The 22,201-nt window shown below is 35.8% G+C and overlaps 1 protein-coding gene across 3 annotated transcripts in view; it reads right to left on the bottom strand.

Annotated features, from left to right (window-relative positions):
• The window catches only part of PLXDC2 (plexin domain containing 2), a 407,490-nt gene that overhangs the window by 244,224 nt on the left and 141,065 nt on the right, over positions 1–22,201 (bottom strand). For all 3 annotated transcript variants that reach the window (XM_068561117.1, XM_068561123.1, XM_068561106.1), the window contains one exon: positions 482–693. In XM_068561117.1, coding sequence (XP_068417218.1) covers positions 482–693 — 212 coding nt within the window. The remainder of the gene's footprint in view (positions 1–481; positions 694–22,201) is intronic.

Genomic DNA, 22,201 nt, shown 5'->3' with positions numbered 1-22,201 from the left:
CCTAATCCCAAGCAGATGATCACCCCCTCCTCTATGCCACACTGGCCTGTACATACTTTTGTGCATATCACGTGGCATAGGGATGATTTGGTTATGGCGTTTGGACTTTCTGACGCTGTTACACAATTATCTCCCTGCAGGCAGGAGATGTACTGTATTTCCCTTTGTGTCTCCTCACGGTCACCATCACACCAAGCCCATGTTTGTCTGTTTCCTGAGTAAGTGAATTTGTGGGTGATTAAATGGCTTAGCTATTAGTTATTTATTTATTTAACATAATTATAATTACTTATTGAATTCTTGAATATTAACAAATTAATTATTTATTAATGAATTAAATTGATTCTCTACAATAAAAGTCCAAAAGTTCCAGATTGAGCTGAAGGGACAGCTTATAAATATTGATATATATGTGGAAGTTGGGTGCCGTATAAGAAATATACTTATTAATCCATTTCAATTACCCAGATTATTGACCTACCTCAATCTGGGTGGTGTTGTCCTGCCCATCATCCAGGAGCAGGTCTGTGAAGCCTCTGGGCTCTGGGGAGTCTTGGCCCAGGCTGGCTCGGTTTGAGTCTACTGCCTTGAGAGAATCCAAGTGCCTTTTCCACCGGTGGCTGAATGCATGTGAATCCACCTCCACCTCCTCTTCTGTTTGTGGGAAGGTCTGAGCAACCTGATAGTGCCAATCTGTTTGAAAAAAAAAAAAAAAAATGATTTACCATCTGTTATGCATCATTTGCATGCTTTCTAATAGAGAAGAAAAATATTCTGCTAGTCATAAGAAGAGGAAACTAACTCATAACAGTGAAATCTGTTTAACTGTAATATTTTTGAGTTGGTGTGAATATCTCTGAGTAGAACGCGATTTTAGGACACACCATGATAAGCCGTGACAATGGTTAATGTGCAGATCCAGCAGAGTCCCTAAAACAGATGCGCAGCCCTAAAGTAATGCACTTTTATTCCCTTCCTTGCCTGCCCTCCACACACACACTTCATAAACATTCTCTAGTGGTTCTGAGAAAACAAACTACAATCCAAGCAAAGGAATGAAACTAAGTGATTCCCAGCACATTTGAAAATACAAATCAGACATTAATAACTTGTGAGTTTATATTATTTCATGTGAATTATGCTGGGCAGCAGAGAGAAAACAGAGCATTTGAATGGGTTAAATAATACATGGAATGACCTTCGTGCAAACGTGCTAACCTGCCTTGTAGCTCACAAGTCAGACTTGGTTCATTGCCGAACTCATTTAATAAGCCACGTCCCCGGGAGGCATCACAAATGCTCTTGTTCATTTGAGCTGTTCTCACCTTGGAATCTTGTCAGGGTGGTAAAGGATGACAGTGATAGGCACTTAGAGAAATGGATGGGAAGGCAAGGAGATCAAATCACAAAGGTATTTTAAAGCCATCTGCAGGGACTGGCCTTGCTGACCCAGCTCATTCTGCTACTACAGGAGGGAAAATTAGATTTAATCATTACTCCTAGTCTTTCATTTCAGTGGGTCAGCAGGGGAAGGTGTTCCACAAGTATGGGAAATTCAGTGTCTGACCAAGAACAGTTCTCCTCTAGGCAACTATTACCAAAAGATACGAATTGACAGGCTTTATAACTGGCAGGATATGGGTTCAAAAAGGGCTAAGAGAGCAGTGATTTAATTACAGCTGTGAGGTTCCCATCAATACAAGAACGTTCCAAGAAACAAAAATGTATTTAATGAAGCTTATAATACCATTAAATCAGTTACTTAGAACTCTAATAACCAAGTTAAGGCTACCACTACTAATCACATGCAAATGGTCTAAAATACCTCCCTTTGAACTCAGAAAGATGCTAATCATTCTTCTAGAGGGGCTATTCTTTGATTTCACTGTGAATTTAAACGATCTGCCACTGCCTAAAGGCTTATTGGATACAGTCTAGAGTGATGCACTACCACAGTGTTGGCAATCTAGACTTTTCCATGGGCTTGTAGAATATTAGAGCTTAAAAGAGTCATGGAGATGGAAATGGCCAAAAATTCCACAGAAAGGAGCCCTAGAGCCAGAAAATGTAGCACTGTGCTCAATTCACAGAATAGCTGGTCGTAAGGCTAGGAAAAAACTCAGGTACATAGAGGGTTGATCATGGTCCCCTCCCACCTTCCACACAGTAAATGTTCAATATGTATGTCTAATGAGTATTTTACAGAAAATGTTTCTTTTTTGTTTGTTTGTTATAAATTTATTTATTTTTGGCTGCATTGGGTCTTCGTTGAGGTGCGCGGGCTTCCCATTGCGATGGCTTCTCTTGTTGCGGAACACGGGCTCTAGGCATGCGGGCTTCAGTAGTTGTGGCATGCGAGCTCAATAGTTGTGGCTCTGGGGCGCAGGCTCAGGAGTTGTGGTGCACGGGCTTAGTTGCTCTGCAGCATGTGGGATCTTCCCGGACCAGGGCTCAAACCCATGTCCCTTGCATTGGCAGGCAGATTCTTAACCACTGCACCACCAGGGAAGGCCCGAAAATTTTTCTGTTTTAAGGTGTTGTCCCCACTGGACATTGAATAATGCTCAATAAATGTTTGTTGACTGACTGAAAGAATGAATAAATTGTAGACAGTCTCTTTGGAGCAAAAATGATAGGACCAGGCACAATTAAGTATGGAAGAAATACTGTACAAGGATTCAGGAGACCTGGAGTAGAATTCTTTCTGTTAGGTTTGCTGAATAGGGGATATTGCATAATTTACAAAACTCTCTGTGCTTTAGTTACCCTATATTTCAAATGGAAATGAAAATATCTTACCTGCAAAAGCAGACAGCTTTTCCTGAGTATGTGCCAGGCTCTAAGACTTATGATTCTAGGCAAAGCTACATAAAGCAATTTTATTTGCTTTATTTAGATATCCTGCCTCATTACCAAAAATATATGAGGCAGCTTACAACAGAAGTACACAAAAAAGTTTTATAACAACCAGATAAGGCCTCGTAGCACAACACTCAGATTAAACTTTAGAGCTGTGCATTCACCTTGCACTAGGGGTGGTGGCTCTTTGAATACAAACAATCATGTAGGAACAACTGAAAATCTATAGGGTCCTTACTAGAATGTCAGTGAAGATAAGGAAGATAGCAAATATCATGTAGCCAATGGATTAAACAGTCCTAGATATAAAAATATTTTTTTAAAAAAAATCACAGAAAGGGAAAGTCTCCAGCCGGAGGTTTCTCAGTTCTTTATAATGTAAATCAGAAAAAAAAAAACCCCGAAATCTCCAAAGAAGTAGTCTTTATTAAAATCTTCAAAACTGAATTTCAACGCAACTGTTGGTTTCTTTAAAATAGATGTTATCATTGGATATTAATTGCCTGATATTAATTTTACCAGTATCCTTTTAGATTTTTATAACGCAGGACAAAACATAGTACTTTTCATGATGCCTGTTAGGCCAGTAACATACCACTAGCCCCTGTGGTCCTGGCACAGAGCACAGAGGAGACGAAGTAACTAACACTGGAGGAGCTGTCTGCGGAGGAAGTCTAGTTCTCAGCTTTGATTGCCCTTTCTCATTTCCTCCCTGCCTTCTTACCCTAAGAAGGAGCTTCAAAACTTAGGGAGGATAAAGTCCATATTCCCCACTGCTAAATTAATTAAACAAGGAGGCCATCAGACTGAGGTGGCTCTAATACCCTAGCAGCCTATGTAAGCAAACCCAAACCTGAGCCTGCAGCTGCCTCAAGGTTAAGAAATCAAAACCTAAGGACAACCAGTCACAAACTTACAACTAGACGTTTCTGAATCAGGCAAACACTTAAGTTACAGCCAATCAAATAATTTCCTTGTTTTCTTCTGCCTTTTCTCCATAAAATCTCTCCCCTCGTTGGGGTTCTTGGAGTGCTCCTAACCACTTCTAGTTTGTGCTGCCCCACTGAAATTGATTTTCAGTCAGGTAAACTCTTAAAATGTTGAATATGCCTCAGTTTATCTTTTAACACCGCTTAAGTTGAAATTTGGGAAGTCTGATTAGTGTGTCAAACTCTTGTTTTTGTGATGAACATTCCAACTCATTTTTAGCTAGATTATTGGGGAAGGTGAATTTAACAGACAGGTAGGCCTCCTGTGTAAAACAAGCATAAATGCTTCCTCTAGCATTTACAAGGGTAAGTCCCCAGGCAGCTGTGGGTTGTGGTGTTTGTTTTTCACTTTTTAGCAGTGTTTTATGATTTTTTTTTTGCTTGCTTTACTGTTGTATTCATTGCTATTACAGCCATTGATTAATTTGCCTCCATGATGGACATGCTTGCTCCTTCTAGAATTTACTACAGTAAACTTTGTAAACTGATTACTCAATCACTTGCTCAAGGCTCTGACTGTAAAGAGTAAACAAAATCTAAGGAAGGAACTGAGGGTTTTCCAATGTGAAAATTTGTGAGCTTCAGTGCCTAGCCTCTGTGAATTTTCTTTGGGCTGCTATTTTATACCTAATTCTTTTTCTCTGGTTAGGTTATGAATAAGCAAGACTACCCAGTCATGCATAGAGGAAACATTCCTATTTGCTCATAATTCAGTAGCACATGGTTCATCAAGACTAAAGTATGAAATTGGCTTAGATTTTTAACCCATTTCAGAATGATTTTTAGAGAAGATAAAACAAGTCAAAAATGGATGTTTTCCAGAAATAAAGACTGAGAAAAACTGTCAAAACCACGGCCTTGTTATCTACATTGTAAATTACTCCTATGCACTTCATGGGCTTTCTAACTCATAAAAATATTTCAAATTATCCTTTAAATCACCACCAAAACAAATCATTCAGAAGAAAGATGAAGGGATATATGTAATATAATTTTTCCCTTCCCAGCTGTAGTGAAAACAAAAGCAATAGGAGGGATCTTTGAATAGTCTGGTTGAACAGATTGTCTGCTTTCTGTCCACTGTATGTTAATTAAACCACTAATGGAAAACCTTCAAAGATAATTTTCACCAACATATTTTGCTATAGTTGTTAATCACATAGCTCATGGAAACATTAAATATATCTAAGGACTTCCATTTGGATAGAAGGAGAGAAAGCAAAAAGACATATTTTTGTATATTTAATATATAAATTGACCTTAACACATTCTTGAGATATTTTACTTGATAAAAATAGCAGATAAAGTATTATTGAAGAAGGTATTTCATTACATTTCAAATAGACCATCATTATGAAACCCAATAATGTCTAGTTAATCTGAGAGTAAAATAAGAAACTCATGTACATCTTCATATTATTCTTTGCAAACCTTGCAAGTCTCTTTTGTGCTATCATCTACTATAAAATAAAATCATTTAAAATAAAAACAAAAGGGAAGAAAGCTGTTCTGGGTTGGATGTGTTTATATTTGTGTCTTATCCTAATGATTTTATTTAAATACCTTACACTTAGCTAATAGTTGAATGCATCTTTAACTGTATTTCTTGAGTCTTGCATACAAACCATACATACAATATATGTCGAATGACCAAGGAGTAACCACATAAATTGACATGCATATTGTGTAATGAGGATCTGTCATGACTGCACCTTTTGACATGCACTTTGGTCTGCACTTCACAAATGAACCAAATCATTCTTGTGGAACCTCTGCAAAAACGTTAAGATTTTTTACGGCAAATAGATTTACCGGCTAGATTCATCTGACAATAGATAAAATTATTCGGCTAAGGTAGACTGCCATATGGCTTCACATCTCAGTTTATTACGGAAATGAAGAGGAAATTCCATACAAATGGTTATATTCTTGGTTCTGTCCAATAATGAACTGTCTATGTAGTGGACTTGGAGGTTTTGACTGATAGCATTACGGAGTAAGATAGCTACAGAAGAGAAAGCAGACAGAATGTTTTGTCGAGAGACATTAAAGTGTTTGAGTGGGACCTGGACATCATTTTCTTGTTAAGCTTCCCACGTGATTTTTTGTGTCCCCCTGGTTGAGGACCACTGCCCCGTGCTCTAGTCCTACCACAGGTCATGTCTTCATCATCTCTTGCCTCCTACCTGGTCTTACTTTCTTCAAACTCTACCTTCTCCAACCTCTTCTCCATCTGTTATCAGAGATACCTTTCAGATTTACTCACTTCTCTCTTCTGATTAAAACCTCTAAGGCTCCCTACCATCCACCAAAACTATAAAACACCTCATGCTCTTGTTCTAACCACTCTTCCCTGTCTCTGCCTCCCCCATCATGCTCTATGCTCCCACCACACAGAATTTCTCAATCATCTCTTTACCTGCAGTGAATACCTTTGCATGGCGGAAAGCCCTTCCTCACTCCAGGGCTTTGGGAAATCTCACAACTCCTTCAAGATCCAGTTCAAATATTGTCTTGGTAAATGGAGCTTCCCTTGACTCCTCCAGGCAGGGCTAATTGAGTTTTCTTCTGTAATCCAATAACTCTTTTCACCTGACTCTTTAAACATTTCCAACTATCCCCACTTCAGTGTGAGATTGTGCAGAAAAGAGTTAACACAGCAGGCCTGAGACTGCTATCCTTAGAAAATCTTGTTTGCAAGGTTGGCCCTTGGCTGGTGCCTGGGAACTAAGATTTGGGGAGAGTTCCCACCATCCCCTAACAGATAAGAGTGGCTCACTGTGGCTATACTGCCTGGGTAAACAATACTGTTTATGCTGACAACCTGCCTTCCTTTTGGGAGTCTGGAATTTTGGTACACGGTAGACAGAAGGTGGTTATGTGAACAGTTCCCAATAAAAACCTTGGGCACTGAGTTTCTAATGAACTTCCCTGGTTGACAGTATTTCACATGTGTTGTCACAACTGGTTGCTGGTGGAAGTAGATGCTTCCTCTGAGCTCCCACTGGAGAGTGCTCTTGGAAACCTGCCCTGCTTTCCCCAGACATTAAAAATGCCCCAAGTGCCTTTTCCTTTTATGAATTTTGCTTTGTATCCTTTTGCTGTTACAAATCACAGCTGAGTCTTATGATTCCTCCTATCATATGACCAAACCTGAGGGTGGCCTTGGAGACTCCTGACACGGAGATGTTTCAGAACAGGACCTCTGTCTTATTTATATTTTTTGTCCCATCGGTACAAACATGGATATTGACATATAATAAATATCCAAAGTTTTCTGAAAAGCAAATGAATGAATGAGTAAACGAATGACTGGCCAGGTTGCTGCTCATCTGAGACAGCGTCTTAAAGGATTATGTATGCGATCTGTTGTCCAGCTTCTTAAGATTTTAACCATGTTTCTTGCTCAGTCAGATAAAAGATTTTAACCATGTTTCTTGCTCAGTCAGATAAAAGGATGGAAGAAGGCAAAAACTATGGGAAAACAAATCTATAACAGCTTCTCCTTATCGGATGTGAGTTTGACTCAACAAGAGCTCACTGGCCAGTTGGGTGATGTTCAGCAACACTCGTGGTTGCAGTTCTTTCCGGTTCATGAACTCAGTAAGAAACAGAACACATGTCTTTGAAGAATGTGGGCATGGCCAGTGAGATTGAAAAGCTATGAAGTAGTTGAAACAAGGACATTTTAAGTGAAAAGTGGAAAACAAGTGGAGGACTACTCTGGAAGCTTGAAGCATAAGAGTCCAGCCTCTGAGGCACAGAGCAGGAAAACCACAGTGGCCTAAGGCCAAGATGTAAGTGCCCCGCATACCCCTCACTCTCCGCCCTTCCCCCTCTCTGACTTCTGAGTCATTGCAGGGCTCTTGGTCACTGTACAGTGTTTTTCTGGTGAGGAACATTAGCCAGTTCAAGAAAAAATACACAGGAAATGAAACGGAATGGGAAAATGTAACCAAACACTCAATCCAAAATATGCACAAAACCAGTTTACACATTAAAAATGTAATAGTTTTCTAACCTTACTATTAAATAAAATAATAAGCAGACATTTTAATTTTATATATGAAATGGTTAATTATCCTATGGAAAACATGATTAGCCTTATGAGCAAATGTTAACATTTAAGACAATTTTAAGGTATTGTTGCATATTTACTAAACTATTAAAAATAAAGAGAAAGAATAAAACTGTGTTAACAGTTATAAAGCAGAAGTGTTCTATGCATTGCTTCTAATAATGGGTTAATAATAGTAATATTAGTAATAATAACTAACCTTCATTTAGGGTTGGTAGAATGTCAGGCACTGTTCTAAACATGTGCAAACATTAATGTATTTGGCATGTATCAATAATATTATTAACCCCATTTTACATATGAGGAAATTGATGTATATGAGATGGTAAGTGATACACTAGGAAGGTAACCAGAGCTTGATCCATAGGCTTGGTTTTGACTATCATCTAATCTACCTATGATTAACCTTTCAGGGATCAAATTAGCAATGCGTCAGAAAGCCTAATGATACGACACAAAGAAACAATCTAAAAGAAAAATAAATAAGACAGAATGCGCTATTTAAAATGGCAAAAATATGTAAATAATCCAGCATGTGAAAACAAATCAGGAATAAAATATCCCATCAAGTTGACTGCCAATGCGAGGAAATGAAACAAAGCCAATGTAAAAACATAGCAGAAAATAATAGCACATTAATATTGATTATATTTTTTAATTATATCTTGAAATGTTGGGAAGTACTTTAAAATAAATAATTAATCTTGTTAATTGGGCATTTTCTATTAACTGCCTAGTAGAAATTTAAAAGAAAAACTGAATTCCTTCAAGTAGACTCAAGCATTTGTTTTACCATGATGACAATCTCCTGTTTTATAATAAAAGATGATTGTCAGAGAACTCAGGCCATCCACTGATTTTTCAGATAAATCTGTCAGATTTGGAGAATAAACTTATTTCCATGTTAGCCATAGTCTACAAATAATCTACAAACAGTGAAAATAGCATTTAATTAAATCTGAGAGTCTATCTTTTAATAAGGTCCTTAGGATTTCCTGCAGAAAACATAGCATCATGAACCCAGAAAGCACATGGAATTTTTAGGTATGTGACCTCCTGCTGTGTGTGAAATAAGAGGGGGCAGCTTTATAGCTTTTATAGTCCCTCCCAGCTTATAAAAGTCTACCATCTACTTGCTAGCTAAATATCTTGTTAACATATTTTAGGCTATTTGGGATCATATATTAAGTATTCTACATTTGTTTTCAGATTTACTATTTAATTTGTGAAAATCCATGTATCATGAACTTTAGAGTCTCCATAGCACAATAAAAAAGTGAAACTATTTGGTAAAATACCTTAACATTTCTCTTTATCATTAGCCATCCTCAACTACCCTTGTTTCCTGCATTCAGAATGGCTGATTTTAAAATAAGGGCTCTGCACTAAAAGCTAAGTCCAGTGCATGAAAAGTGTGACTCTGCCAGCCAAGGGAAATGGATATTCTGTAAACAAGGACCAGTCATGGCCAACAGCCTCTAAGGAAAATTTAGTCTTCTGAGCCAGGACAGGCCAGATGGAATCAATGGTTATAATGGTGCCCCATGTCAAAGATGATGTCCAAATGCCTAGGGCCCAAATCACTGAGGGCCTTCTGTTAGGTTATGGCTGCCAGATGTCTGATAGACTCAATCTCACTGTATATTGTCATCAGACCATATTCAGTTTGTGGGGTCAGATCCATAATGGCCCAATGTTGAGCCCAGGCTGACCTAGCCAATGACCACAGATGACAGACAACACATGTATTTCTATCAGATTATGTTGTGTAACTTTTATCTGATTTAAATCATACCATTATCAAAACAGCCCCAAATTTCTATAGGTTAAATGCCCTCCAGAGATTTGTGTGGAATTGGATAAGCAGCCAGTAACACCTATAATTTCCTCATCACAAAATTATCTCTACTGTTTAATTTTTTAGAAGGTTATGGTCCTAAGGCTATAGCTGTGTAGCCTCAGGCAATTCAGTCAACTACTCTGGGCCTGTTTCTTTATGAGAAGATGACTTTAGTTAGTAGAAGACACATCACATTCTTAGAATCAAAACCAGAAGTATTTTTCTGAAATGTGATTCTGAAGTACAATCTAAACAAATTATCAGATTAACTGCATCCACATTCCCTACTTCCCCCCGAAAATAATGAGCCATGCCTTTCACATAATCCAACAACTAAGGGATAAACACCTGGTTTGACAAGGTCTCTAGATCTGGGCTCAGCGCTATGCCCTGATCTGTTCCCATTATGACTAAACAGATAATATTAGCTGTTAACTGTTGAATATCATTCCTGGATAAAGGTGAAAAATACAACCACAAACTCTGTATTTTTGGGCTCCCTGCTGTTGCCAGGGTTGATAATGCAGGGTTAACAAAATATAGGCTTAAGATGCTCAACTTTGAGCACCACACAAACACAAAGGAAAGCCATTAAAGAATGTTAAGCAGAAAATTAGAACAATCCTATTTCAGTTTTATATAAATTTAAAAGGCCAGCAGGAAAAACGTCAATAGCAATTAATACTATGTATATCTATTCAATTTTTTGATCTATAAAATGGCAATTGTATATAGTTTATCTTAATATATGCAAGTATATCCTACCTAATAAATTTTTTAAAATATTAGTCCTCAAATTTTAAAAATGAGCAAATGCCATAAATAGGTAATTCATAGCAAAGAAAATACAAATACTAATAAATATATTAAAATATTTAACATTTTAAGAAGTCAGAGAAATACGATAAATTACAATTCTTTCGTATACTACATCCACAAAGACTTACTGTAAAATTGTACTTGTCGATATCTGATAGAGTAATTTCTTGAAGCTATTATTAGAGAGTATTGTACTCTCTAATATTGGTAGGGAGGTTCCAATTTTAATCAAAATTTCATATGTGCATATTTTCAATCAGTAGTAAAAGTCTTCTAGGATTTGATACTGTGGAAATATTCTTAGATGTGCAAAAAAGATTTATGAATAAGTATAAAAAACTGTATATAGTATTATTTGAATTGGGTAAAAGAAAAAACATACATATACACAAAATTTAAGAAGAGAAAGAAATACATTATAGTATTACTAGTGGTTTTCTCTGTGTTATGCAAGTTGGAAGCAACCAGTTTTATTCGGTTTGTTCTTTTGACATATCTTTATTTTACACATTTTCTACAATGTGTTACTTCTATAGCAAAGGAAAAAAGCCCCAAGTCTCTACTGTTTGAAAGTCAAGTTCAAATAGTCTGACTTGGTGAAGCCTTTCGTCATCACCAATAGATAATTTTCCTAGGCAGAGTTATTTTAATGTGAACTCATAAAACTTTAATCAAACCCTGTGTTCTTCTCATTATAGTGTAATTATTGATTAAATGCCATTCCTTCACAAACTACCATGAACTTAGCCAGGGGAGGTGTCATGTCTTTATTCATCTTTGTGCTCCTTTTTGTTATTATAATAAATGTTCACTAAAACTGCCCAGGATGTACAGTCTGTTTCCTTGAGCTACGTCATGATATAGTTGGGGTGGTGACATGTCATTTTCCATCATGGCTGCTCTTGCTTAAGACAATCTCATTTCTTGGCTTAAAATTCTTAGCCTTGTATACTTAGATATGTTGGGTTATTTCTTGAGAAAATTAGAAGCAGCCCTACCAATTTCTGTGCAATTTCCTATATTTTTTATCACCTTTTTCATCAAGTAAAAGATCTGCGTTACAACATTCTAACTTCAAAGTCCTTTAAAATGTTCAGAGATTAATACAGCACAACAAAGTGATTTTCCCCCAAGTTATTCTACTTCTTACATTCAATTCATACATTTAATGCAATATGTCTTCACACGATCTTAGAACCACAAAGCAATGGGCAAAACTACTCAGCGTTGATATCTCCAAATAACTTTACAAAAAAAAGCTCTATGAAAAAAATCACAGGAAAGATGTATGTTTCTGAATGTCAAAGGTACTGTGAAGCAAGGATTCATAAATAATATATTAGTTACAGCACAAAGCATATAATTCTTTAAACAAAACTGACACGTTGTTATTTACATTTAAATAAGAAATACTTTAAATACAAAGATGTGCTCACTTCACTAAGAAGCTCTTGAATATTTACTAGCTGACAACTTGCATGATTCATTTACTTGCCCAGTTCCCCTTAAGACTAACTCAAGATAGTATTAGGGGTGAAATATCTTGACACAGAAAAAAATATTTCTCTACATAAAATCATTTGATTTTGAGTTTAAAAAAAAGAAACAAACCATGTTCCAAATAGCCTCTTTCATAAGAATGGGAAACTTCAAGTCAAAAATTGGGAAAACGATGAGAAATAGAAAGTGGAATATCAGTGTAAATTTAGTTAAGAAATTTTGGTGTTTTTACAAACTGTATTGTACTTTTAATACTATATTTTACTCCACTGAATTTACAATATTTTTTTCACTTTTTTGGGAAAGAGAAATACTTAAATTTGCATATCAATCACCATTCAAATAGCAGTTTTAAAATAAATGTTCCCAAGAATTTCTAAAATGTTATGAATATCTGAATTCTGTAGTTAATTTCTTAAATAACATTCCCTAATTAAACTGCCTGATTGCATACATTTATGCTGATTACACAATTTAACTAACATTGTAAATAAACCACAATCAACAAAATTACATTAAAAAAGAAATTAAGACAGTAAAAACTGTACTAAAGTTAGATTTTAATTTCTGTGATGTATTCCTGAAATATACAAAATAACAGGTAAGGATTAAGCCACCAAAGTGAGATGGAAATCCAAAGTATCCTTTCAACCATGTATAGATTAGTAGAACTCTGAAACTTTTAGAATCCAATTGCTTCATTCTTCATTTATCCTTGAATTACCTTTTTATAAATTTTTTTTGGTCAAAATACAAATTCCAGATAAATTGAAAAAGTCTCTGCTTTAAGTACTTATTACAATATACATTTATCAAAAACCTCCCTTCTATGAGTGAGCCTACATGGCCCGGAAAAATACCTGAATTTCATAAAACAATTAAAAATCCAGGACTTTCACTATTGGGCAACTGCAGCTTGCCAGGTTATTGCCAAAACTTATATTTTACATTTTTACTAATGCTCTGGACAATACTAAGACAGGAATTATTTCCATTATTTTACAAATAAGCAATATCTGAGGAACATGGATTTAAGATGCTCTAGTTCAAAAAGCCTATACATGATGGACTTTACACATTTCCTTATAGTAAGTATCTCTCCATTTTATCAAAAAAAATCATTATCAATATAAAAGAGTGAATAACCTAAAGGGCTTTAAACATTTTTAATTTAAGTACAGTTGACCCTTGAACAAGGAGGGGGTCGAAAATCTGAGTATGACTTGGAGCCCTCCTTATCCACGGTTCCTCTGCAGCCACGCTTCCCCCTCTGCGGACACAACCAGCCTCAGATAGAGCAGTACGGTAGTATTTACTATCGAAAACAATCCACATGTAAGTGGACCCACGCAATTCAAACTCACGTTTTTCAAAGGTCAGTTGTATTATCTTTCTTCTAATATGAAAACTATGAAAATTAAATCGTTAAAAAGAAAATAGGAGAAAAATGTAAATATCCATTATTCTGTCCCAGGTGCAGGGGGCAGAGTTATCACCTTAGTGAATATCCTTTCTAGATATTTCCTTCAATGTCTGCACATGTCTGCATACAAAAAAGTAGATGTGTGTATGTATGTGTGTGTGTGTCTGTATGTGTATAATTCGTTTATTTCAGCACTACACAATAAATATCTTTCCATGTAATTGACTATATACTGCATTTAATAAACAAATAGTATATATCATAAACTAATTAATCATCAATTGTTGAACTTTTAAGTTGATTCTAGAGGCTAATTTTTTGTGAGCAGCCTCAATTCTTTTTCAGGAACAATTTATGAAAGAGGAATCTGTACTCTGTTGCACTCAAACTGCATCAGTCTACAAAATAACCCGCAGGACATGAAGATGGGTATCCCATACTTTCATCAATCACTTAATGGTGTCTTTCAAAAAAATTTTTTTACCTATTTGTTCAATGAAAAACGGACTCTCACTAGTTTAATTTACATTTTTGATTGCTAGTGAGTCAACATTTTTTTATGCTAGTCCCATTTCTTGTTTCTTATTTTGATTATCCTATTCAAATCCCTTTTGTGGGATAGGTAACTCATTTTTTAAATTTAAAGGATTGTTCGGCTTAATAAAAACTCTATTTATAAACAATTTTCAGAAGATCATTTATTATATAAATCTGCTGAAAACAATTTATTGAATCAACACGTATTTCCCTAATATATGAGAATATTATGTTGTTTAGTTGCCTTTGCACAGTTATAACGTAAGGAAAGATGCAAGGATTATGTTTGCAGATAAAACTCAACAAACATGGTTCTCTACTTCTTTATTTTCAGCATATACTACTATTGGGGAACATATTTCCTAAAAGTGGGGAGAATGCTTCTGCCCCTTCAGAAGACCCCTGTTCAAATATTTTATTGATTATCTCTCCAGCTGCTATGAAAAAACAGCTGCCTCTGTCTGACTGTGACACTTCGGGAGAAACTGTCTTATATACAAAAAGAAGTACAGTTGACTTTTGAACAACACAGGTTTGAGCTGCATGGGTCTACTTATACATGCTAAATTCTTACAACAGTACTACAGGATCCAATGTGGTTAGTTGAATCTACAGATACAGAACTGCACATACCAAGGGGCTTCTGTAAAGTTACATAGGGATTGACTGGAGTGGGGTAGGGGGGTGGGGGTATGCCCCTAACCCCTGGAGTTATTCAAGAGTCAACTGTTTAACAGGCAAAGTCCTTACTGAAGTGCAAGTCAAATATTTTCTTTGATCCATATCATCACCTATATTAGCCTATGGGATAAAATAATAGCATACTACTTTTTGCATGGTAAGTTTAAAAACATACTCTATGAACATTCACTTTTTTTTTTTTAATCCAAATTCCGTTAAGCAACTCCTAGGCATTTTTTTGTTGTTTAATCATTCACACTCAGAGTAAACTATAGTAAATTAGTTTTATATTGCTAATATGGCATTAATGTAAATATGGCATTAATAAGCTAAAACTAATTTGAAAACTTGCAAATACAAACATTTTAGAACTTATCTAAGGGGCTAAAATGTTGGCTCAGAAAATAACAAAATTGAAAACAATACAACATTTGACTTCAGCACTGAACAGCAAGAATATTAACATATTTAATCCTTGCCAAATTATACAATTTGGAGATGATGTCATATACTAAATATTTCCTTTTTTATATCTCTGTGGTATGGGTTAAAGTATTATAGTCCTAAAATTCACTATGAGGTAAATATTCACTTTTGATAGTTCAGACATAACTCAAATATTACCTTCAGTCAATTCTTATGTATTGTAGGTAACAGTAGTATAAGGATCACTTGATTTTGAGAAGAAAGTTTAGATATGATTTCTATAATTTTTAAATGGTTAAGAAAAATATGTATAGATGACAGCACAAATGATAAAGCAAACTAGACACAGTATTAAAACTTTGAATCTGGTTAAACACATGCAAGAGTTATCTGTATTATTCTTGCATTTTTTCTTAATCCAATTTATTTCCAAATAAAAGAGCAACCCCCTACTCAAACAGATACTTTTACACCAATGTTCATAGCAGTATTACTCATACTACCCAAAAGGCAGAAACAATGCAAGTGTCTATCAACAGATAAGTGGATAAGCAAAATGTGGGGTGGGTGTGCATATATACGTATATACACACATGTATATAAAATAAAATATTATTCAGCCATAAAAAGAATGTAAATCTGATTATAATACAACTTGGATGAAGCTTGAAGAGTGTGCTAACTGAAATAAGCCAGACACAAAAGGACAAATATTGTATAATTCCACTTATCTGAAGTACCTAGAGTAGTCAAAACATTAGAGACAGAAAGTAGAGTAGAGGTTACCAGATACTGGAAAGACAGAATAATGAGAAATTATTGTTTAATAAGTACAGTTTGGGATGAAGAAAATGTTCTGGTGATTGATAGTGGTGATGACTGCAAAACGTAGTTAATACCACTGAATTGCATAATTAAAAAGGTAAATTTTATGTTATATATATTTTAACACATAAGAAATGATCCCCCAAAATAGGTCCATTGCTTAGATTTGCTCCTTTTTCTGTATTCCTATTATTTATATATTATTATATTTGTACTTCAAGAGACTATATTTTATATGTCTTTATACTTTAACTCCATAGAATAGGGTCTGGCACATATAAACAATTATTTAATATTTGATGAATGAATGAACAGAAGTCATGAAAAAATAGTAGGAAGTCATTGGTCATAACCCAGGGAGGGTCCAAATTCTTATATATTATTGAATGTCCTCATCTTTTTTGGCAGCTATGCATATCAGGTATTTTCCAGGTCTGTATTTCCCTAGGTATCAGACGTTCAAAGCCTTTCAAAACCAATGAATCTTCAAAATCCCAACAAATGAAGAGTAGTCTCATACGACAGATAACCCCAAAAGCAGGTATATACATGGTGAATCTGGCTCCAAATCAAGGACAAAACACTAAACTTATTCATCATTAAAAAAGGCCAGAAGGAAATACAACATTGTAAATCACCTATACTCCAATAAATTAAAAAAAAAAAAAAAAAGGCCACAAGGAGAAAAAGTGTAATTATTTGGTGAAAGGAGTCTAAATTTTAAACAAGATAGAGTAGGGGAAAAGTAATAGGATATAAAATGGAAGTTATAATGCTGAACTCTTCTATTTTGTTAACAAAAAATAAAAATAAAAAACAAATAGCATCAAAACCTAGAAAGTTAACCTAGAGTAAAGAAAGATGGCAGGTGTACCCTAATATTTAAATTTCAATCAATTTAAATCCAAATATTTATTCATGACACCTGGACACCAAAAGGAAGAAACTAAGGTACTAATGGGTGTAAACTAAAATATTAAGTGGGTATAAAAACATGTTATGGGGGAGGTGGGATACACATTACATTGAAGAGCCAGACAAGACTTTCAACAATCTAGAAAAAGGAAAAAGGAAAGCAAAGAGGTTTTATTTTTTTTTTAACATCTTTATTGGAGTATAATTGCTTTACAATGGTGTGTTAGTTTCTGCTTTATAACAAAGTGAATCGGCTATACATATACATATATCCCCATATCTCTTCCCTCTTGCATCTCCCTCCCTCCCATCCTCCCTATTCCACCCCTCTAGGAGGTCACAAAGCACTGAGCTGATCTCTCTGTGCTATGCGGCTGCTTCCCACTACCTATTGGTTTTACATTTGGTAGTGTATATATGTCCATGCCACTCTCTCACTTTGTCCCAGCTTACCCTTCTCCCTCCCCGTGTCCTCAAGTCCATTCTGTAGTAGGTCTGCGTCTTTATTCCCGTCCTGCCCCTAGGTTCTTCATGACCATGTTTTTTTTTTTTTTTAGATTCCATATATATGTTAGCATACAAAAAACACCAAAGTTAGCAGAAGGAAAGAAATCATAAAGATCAGATCAGAAACAAATGAAAAAGAAACGAAGGAAACAATAGCAAAGATCAATAAAACTAAAAGCTGGTTCTTTGAGAAGATAAACAAAATTGATAAACCATTAGCCAGACTCATCAAGAAAAAAAGGGAGAAGACTCAAATCAGTAGAATTAGAAATGAAAAAGGAGAAGTAACAACTGACACTGCAGAAATACAAAGGATCCTGAGAGATTACTACAAGCAACTATATGCCAATAAAATGGACAACCTGGAAGAAACGGACAAATTCTTAGAAAAGCACAACCTTCCGAGACTGAACCAGGAAGAAGTAGAAAATATAAACAGACCAATCACAAGCAGTGAAATTGAAACTGTGATTAAAAATCTTCCAACAAACAAAAGCCCAGGACCAGATGGCTTCACAGGCGAATTCTATCAAACATTTAGGGAAGAGCTAACACCTATCCTTCTCAAACTCTTCCAAAATATAGCAGAGAGAGGAACACTCGCAAACTCATTCTACGAGGCCACCATCACCCTGATACCAAAACCAGACAAAGATGTCACAAAGAAAGAAAACTACAGGTCAATACCACTGATGAACATAGACGCAAAAATCCTCAACAAAATACTAGCAAACAGAATCCAACAGCACATTAAAAGAGGTTTTAATTATAGGTATTAAGAAGAATGGTGGTAAAAATGCGTAAAAATAATTTCGGGAGTTGGTTAGGGTGGAGAGAATTCCTTTGGAATTAAGCAGCTGGTCTGACATGTGGTTATTCTATGAAGGTGTGACCTGCTGTGGTTTGCCCTGTGTCTGGATCTGGGTCCTCTTTCTATCCTCTCCAGACAAATGGAATGAACCTTAGTTGTCTTTTTACGCCATACTGAAACCTGGGTAATGGTTCTACTCCATTTATAGTTTAATTGATTAAACTTAAGAATGGTAGTACTTGAAAAAAGAACACTGGGAAAGGGAGACATCCATAAATTAAATGTATATATGTATATTTTCACCCCTAACCAATTCACACCTCAAAAATTGGTGATAACTGGCCATGAGCACATCCAATGTTCATAAGCAGAAATCACGATTTGAACTGAACTCCAGTCCCACTCAAACATAAGCCTCCTGCATCTCTTGTAGAATAAATTAACACAAATTAACATGTTTTTATTCTACACAGATAATTTTCTTTCACATTTCCCCAGAGGAAAATGCAAAACGCTCTGAGGCAAACTTTCAAGTGTATTGCTTATAAAGAATGGCATGTGAATAAAGAGAAGAAAACACGGCAGCTTGTTCTCACTTTAACTTTATGTAATGTCTCACATCTCACAACACACTGCTCTAGTGAAGTGTTTTAACCTGCCTTTTGTTATGAATTACTTGGCTGGGTAACAGACAAGCAGTCTGGGATCATTCTTTTAAAGCCATCAATATCCTTCAATGCTATTTAGAATGCCAAGAGAATGAGTTCTTCCTTATCCATCAAATACTTCATGAAGTTTAATTAAAATTAAGTCAAAAATATTCTGTGTGTTTGTAGAAACCTTAAATTTGTTAACCTGTTATTGGATTTTCAAAAATACCTGGTTAGAAAACTGATTTAATTTTCTATTTATATGTAAATTTCTGTTTCTAAACTTAGATTCAGGTCTGCTCTGAGAATGCTAATCCTAACTCTTCCGTATTTAAACTCATTGTGGGTACAATTAGAAAGACCTCATGCCAGTCCACAATACATTTACCAATATCAGACATTTGAAACATTTCAAAGCACTCTGCAAAATGCTTATCTCAGTTCCTGTTTAAGAAATGCTTTCTTCTCAACTCATTGTGGATTCATTCATTCGCATGAATCAGATCATGTTACTTGCCAGCTTCAAACTTTCCAAAGGCTTCCCAGCAGGATGCAGAAGAAGCAGCCAGAGCCGTGGCACAGGCAGGAAGGGGTCTTCTACTGGAGAACTTGAAGGAGGACCACTATGTCTGGAGTAGAAGGAGCCTGGGCAGGGGGCTTAAGAGTAGGCTGGGGATGAGAGGAGGAACCAGATCCCCCAGGGCCCTTGCAGAGCGTGAGGAAGTTGGGTTTCACTCTGAGACAGTTGGAAAGTCAGTGGAAGGGTTTAACCAGGAAAGGGTGTGATCTGACACGTGTTTTCAAAAGATCACCTCCACTATTCTTTTCAGAATGGTTTGCAGGAGTATAAGATGTTTTCATCACTTTAGGCTCTACTGATAAGAGTAAGAAAGAAAATGCTTCTATTCCAAAGATGTTCAGCTATCATATAGAAAGACTAACATGTTCACTCAATAAGGGGTTGACCAATTCCCATGAGTTGTTGGTTAGCATAGAGAGTGGACTGTGGAAAGTAAAATAAGTAATTAAGCTGACAGGTGACTAACAACTTAAATGTCATTAATGTCATTGAAATGTCATTTCAAGTATTTAATAAGACACATGAAATATCTGACTGTGAATTTTCTACATGTAACATCATCAGCAAGTGAAAATAGGAAAAAACTAGTCTTCACCATAATCCATTACAATGACCTCCATCATAGTAGAATATTCATTTAAATTCCATGTATCAAGGTGTGGCATGGAGGAGTCAAAGAACATGATTTGTTCTGTCCCTGTCTTTCTTCATTTACTATCCCAATAGGTAGAGAGGAAAGCAATTTTGGCTTAAAATAAAAGCAAAGGCAATATGGGGGTGGGGGGTGGGGAACACCTCAAAATTTAGGGTGGCTTGTCGTTCACAAGCAGAGACTGTGTCCAAAGTCCACATTTCTACCAAAAGTCTAACCAAAGATCATTTTTAATGTATTTATTGCCCAAAAAACTTAGGAATGCAAATGGTAATGAAGTTGTTTTCCTGGACAGATAAGAAACCTTTACAGTTCTAGTAGATGCTCAATAAATTTTTGTGGGAAGAATGAGTAAGCAACATAATCTCAAAAAAAAAAAGGCAGAAGTACAATTTCCTTCTACAAGAGTAAATATGAAAGGGGAAATTAAGAGTAGCTGTTATAAAATCAAAAGGCCTACAAGGGGCTTCCCTGGTGGCGCAGTGGTTGAGAATCTGCCTGCCAACACAGGGAACACGGGTTCGAGCCCTGGTCTGGGAAGATCCCACATGCCGCGGAGCGACTAGGCCCATGAGCCACAATTGCTGAGCCTGCGCGTCTGGAGCCTGTGCTCCGCAACAAGAGAGGCCGCGATAGTGAGAGGCCCGCGCACTGCGATGAAGAGTGGCCCCCGCTTGCCGCAGCTAGAGAAAGCCCTCGCACAGAAACGAAGACCCAACACAGCCATAAATGAATAAATAAATAAAATTTAAAAAAAAAAAAGGCCTGCAGGTTAAACTTTAATAAATCACTACATTTTTCCTAAAACTAACAACAAAAACCCACTCAAACTAGTTTATCAAACTGTAGAATGCATCAGAATCACAGAGTGTTCCTGAAGATTCCTAAAGCCCACTCCCTTTACAAAGGCTAAAGGGGATTCTTTGGCAGGTAGATTAGAGAACTACACTTGGAAAAACACTGCCATAGTAAAACACTGAAGAATTATATTTCCCCTATGTCTCTGGAATTAAAGGTCATATGTTTACACTTTTGAGGCAACTTCCAAAGTTATGGAATATGGAGGAATATGAAGGAAAACATAAAATAGTCTGTGGATATTGGTTCTGATTTTATTGACATGGAAAAGACTTCTTCCAATATTTAGAACCTTATTTTAACTCCTTATCCGGCTACACCACTTTGAAAAGTGCTTTCTAAACTATTATCTACTTTATTTTTCACAATAGCCCTTGAATTATGAAAGGCACTAGCATGGAATTGAAGAAAACTGTTTCTTTCCTCTCTTTTTGTTTTTCACAAGGTAAATGGTATGTCTTCTTTCCCGGTTTAGCTAGATTCATTTAGAGAAAGGATGGAATTAAGCAATTACCCACTGATTGCTATTGAAGCTACTACTGATAACTTGCATCAAGTGATTCACTCAGTGAAGAGTCAAGATTTAGAATTTTCTCATTACTCATTAAGTTGGGGTTACCTGAAGAGATATGCTGCTTAGAAGAGGGCTTATATCTACTAAATGTGATATGAATAATTTTAGATTTAAAAAATATACTAAAGCACATACAAATGAAATTAAAAAAGCATGTGCTCATATGAACTTTTATGATAATATATTTAAATTTTAGCAGAGTTACTGCTCACAGAGATAAATTGACTTTGCAATCTGCTGCTCTTTGTTCAATAATGTTATTGATCATAATAATATTCTATAATGATTCACTGTCCCGTCAGCAATACAAATGATGTCCATGTAGAATGAAGGTTACATTATTTCCTTACAATCCTCTGTTTTGCATCCAGTACCACTAACAAAGAAGCTGCTTTTTATTGTTGTTTTTTTAATGCAAAACCTTCCAACTAGATGCTGAATAGGCATCTCAAAAAACGAAAAACAAACAAACAAAAAAAACCCAAGATGTCCTTCAGTAGGTGAATAGATAAATTAATGGTGGTACATCCAGACGATGGAATATTATTCAGCACTAAAAAGAAATTAGCTATCAAGCCCTGAAAAGACATGGAGAAAACTTAAGTGAATATTATAAAGTAAAAGAAGCCAATATGAAAAGGCTGCATACTGTGATTTCAACTATTTGACATTCTGGA

Source organism: Eschrichtius robustus, chromosome 1, assembly GCF_028021215.1.
Source record: "Eschrichtius robustus isolate mEscRob2 chromosome 1, mEscRob2.pri, whole genome shotgun sequence".
Classification (NCBI taxonomy): Eukaryota; Metazoa; Chordata; class Mammalia; order Artiodactyla; family Eschrichtiidae; genus Eschrichtius; species Eschrichtius robustus.
This window is presented reverse-complemented; position numbering and strand designations above follow the sequence as displayed.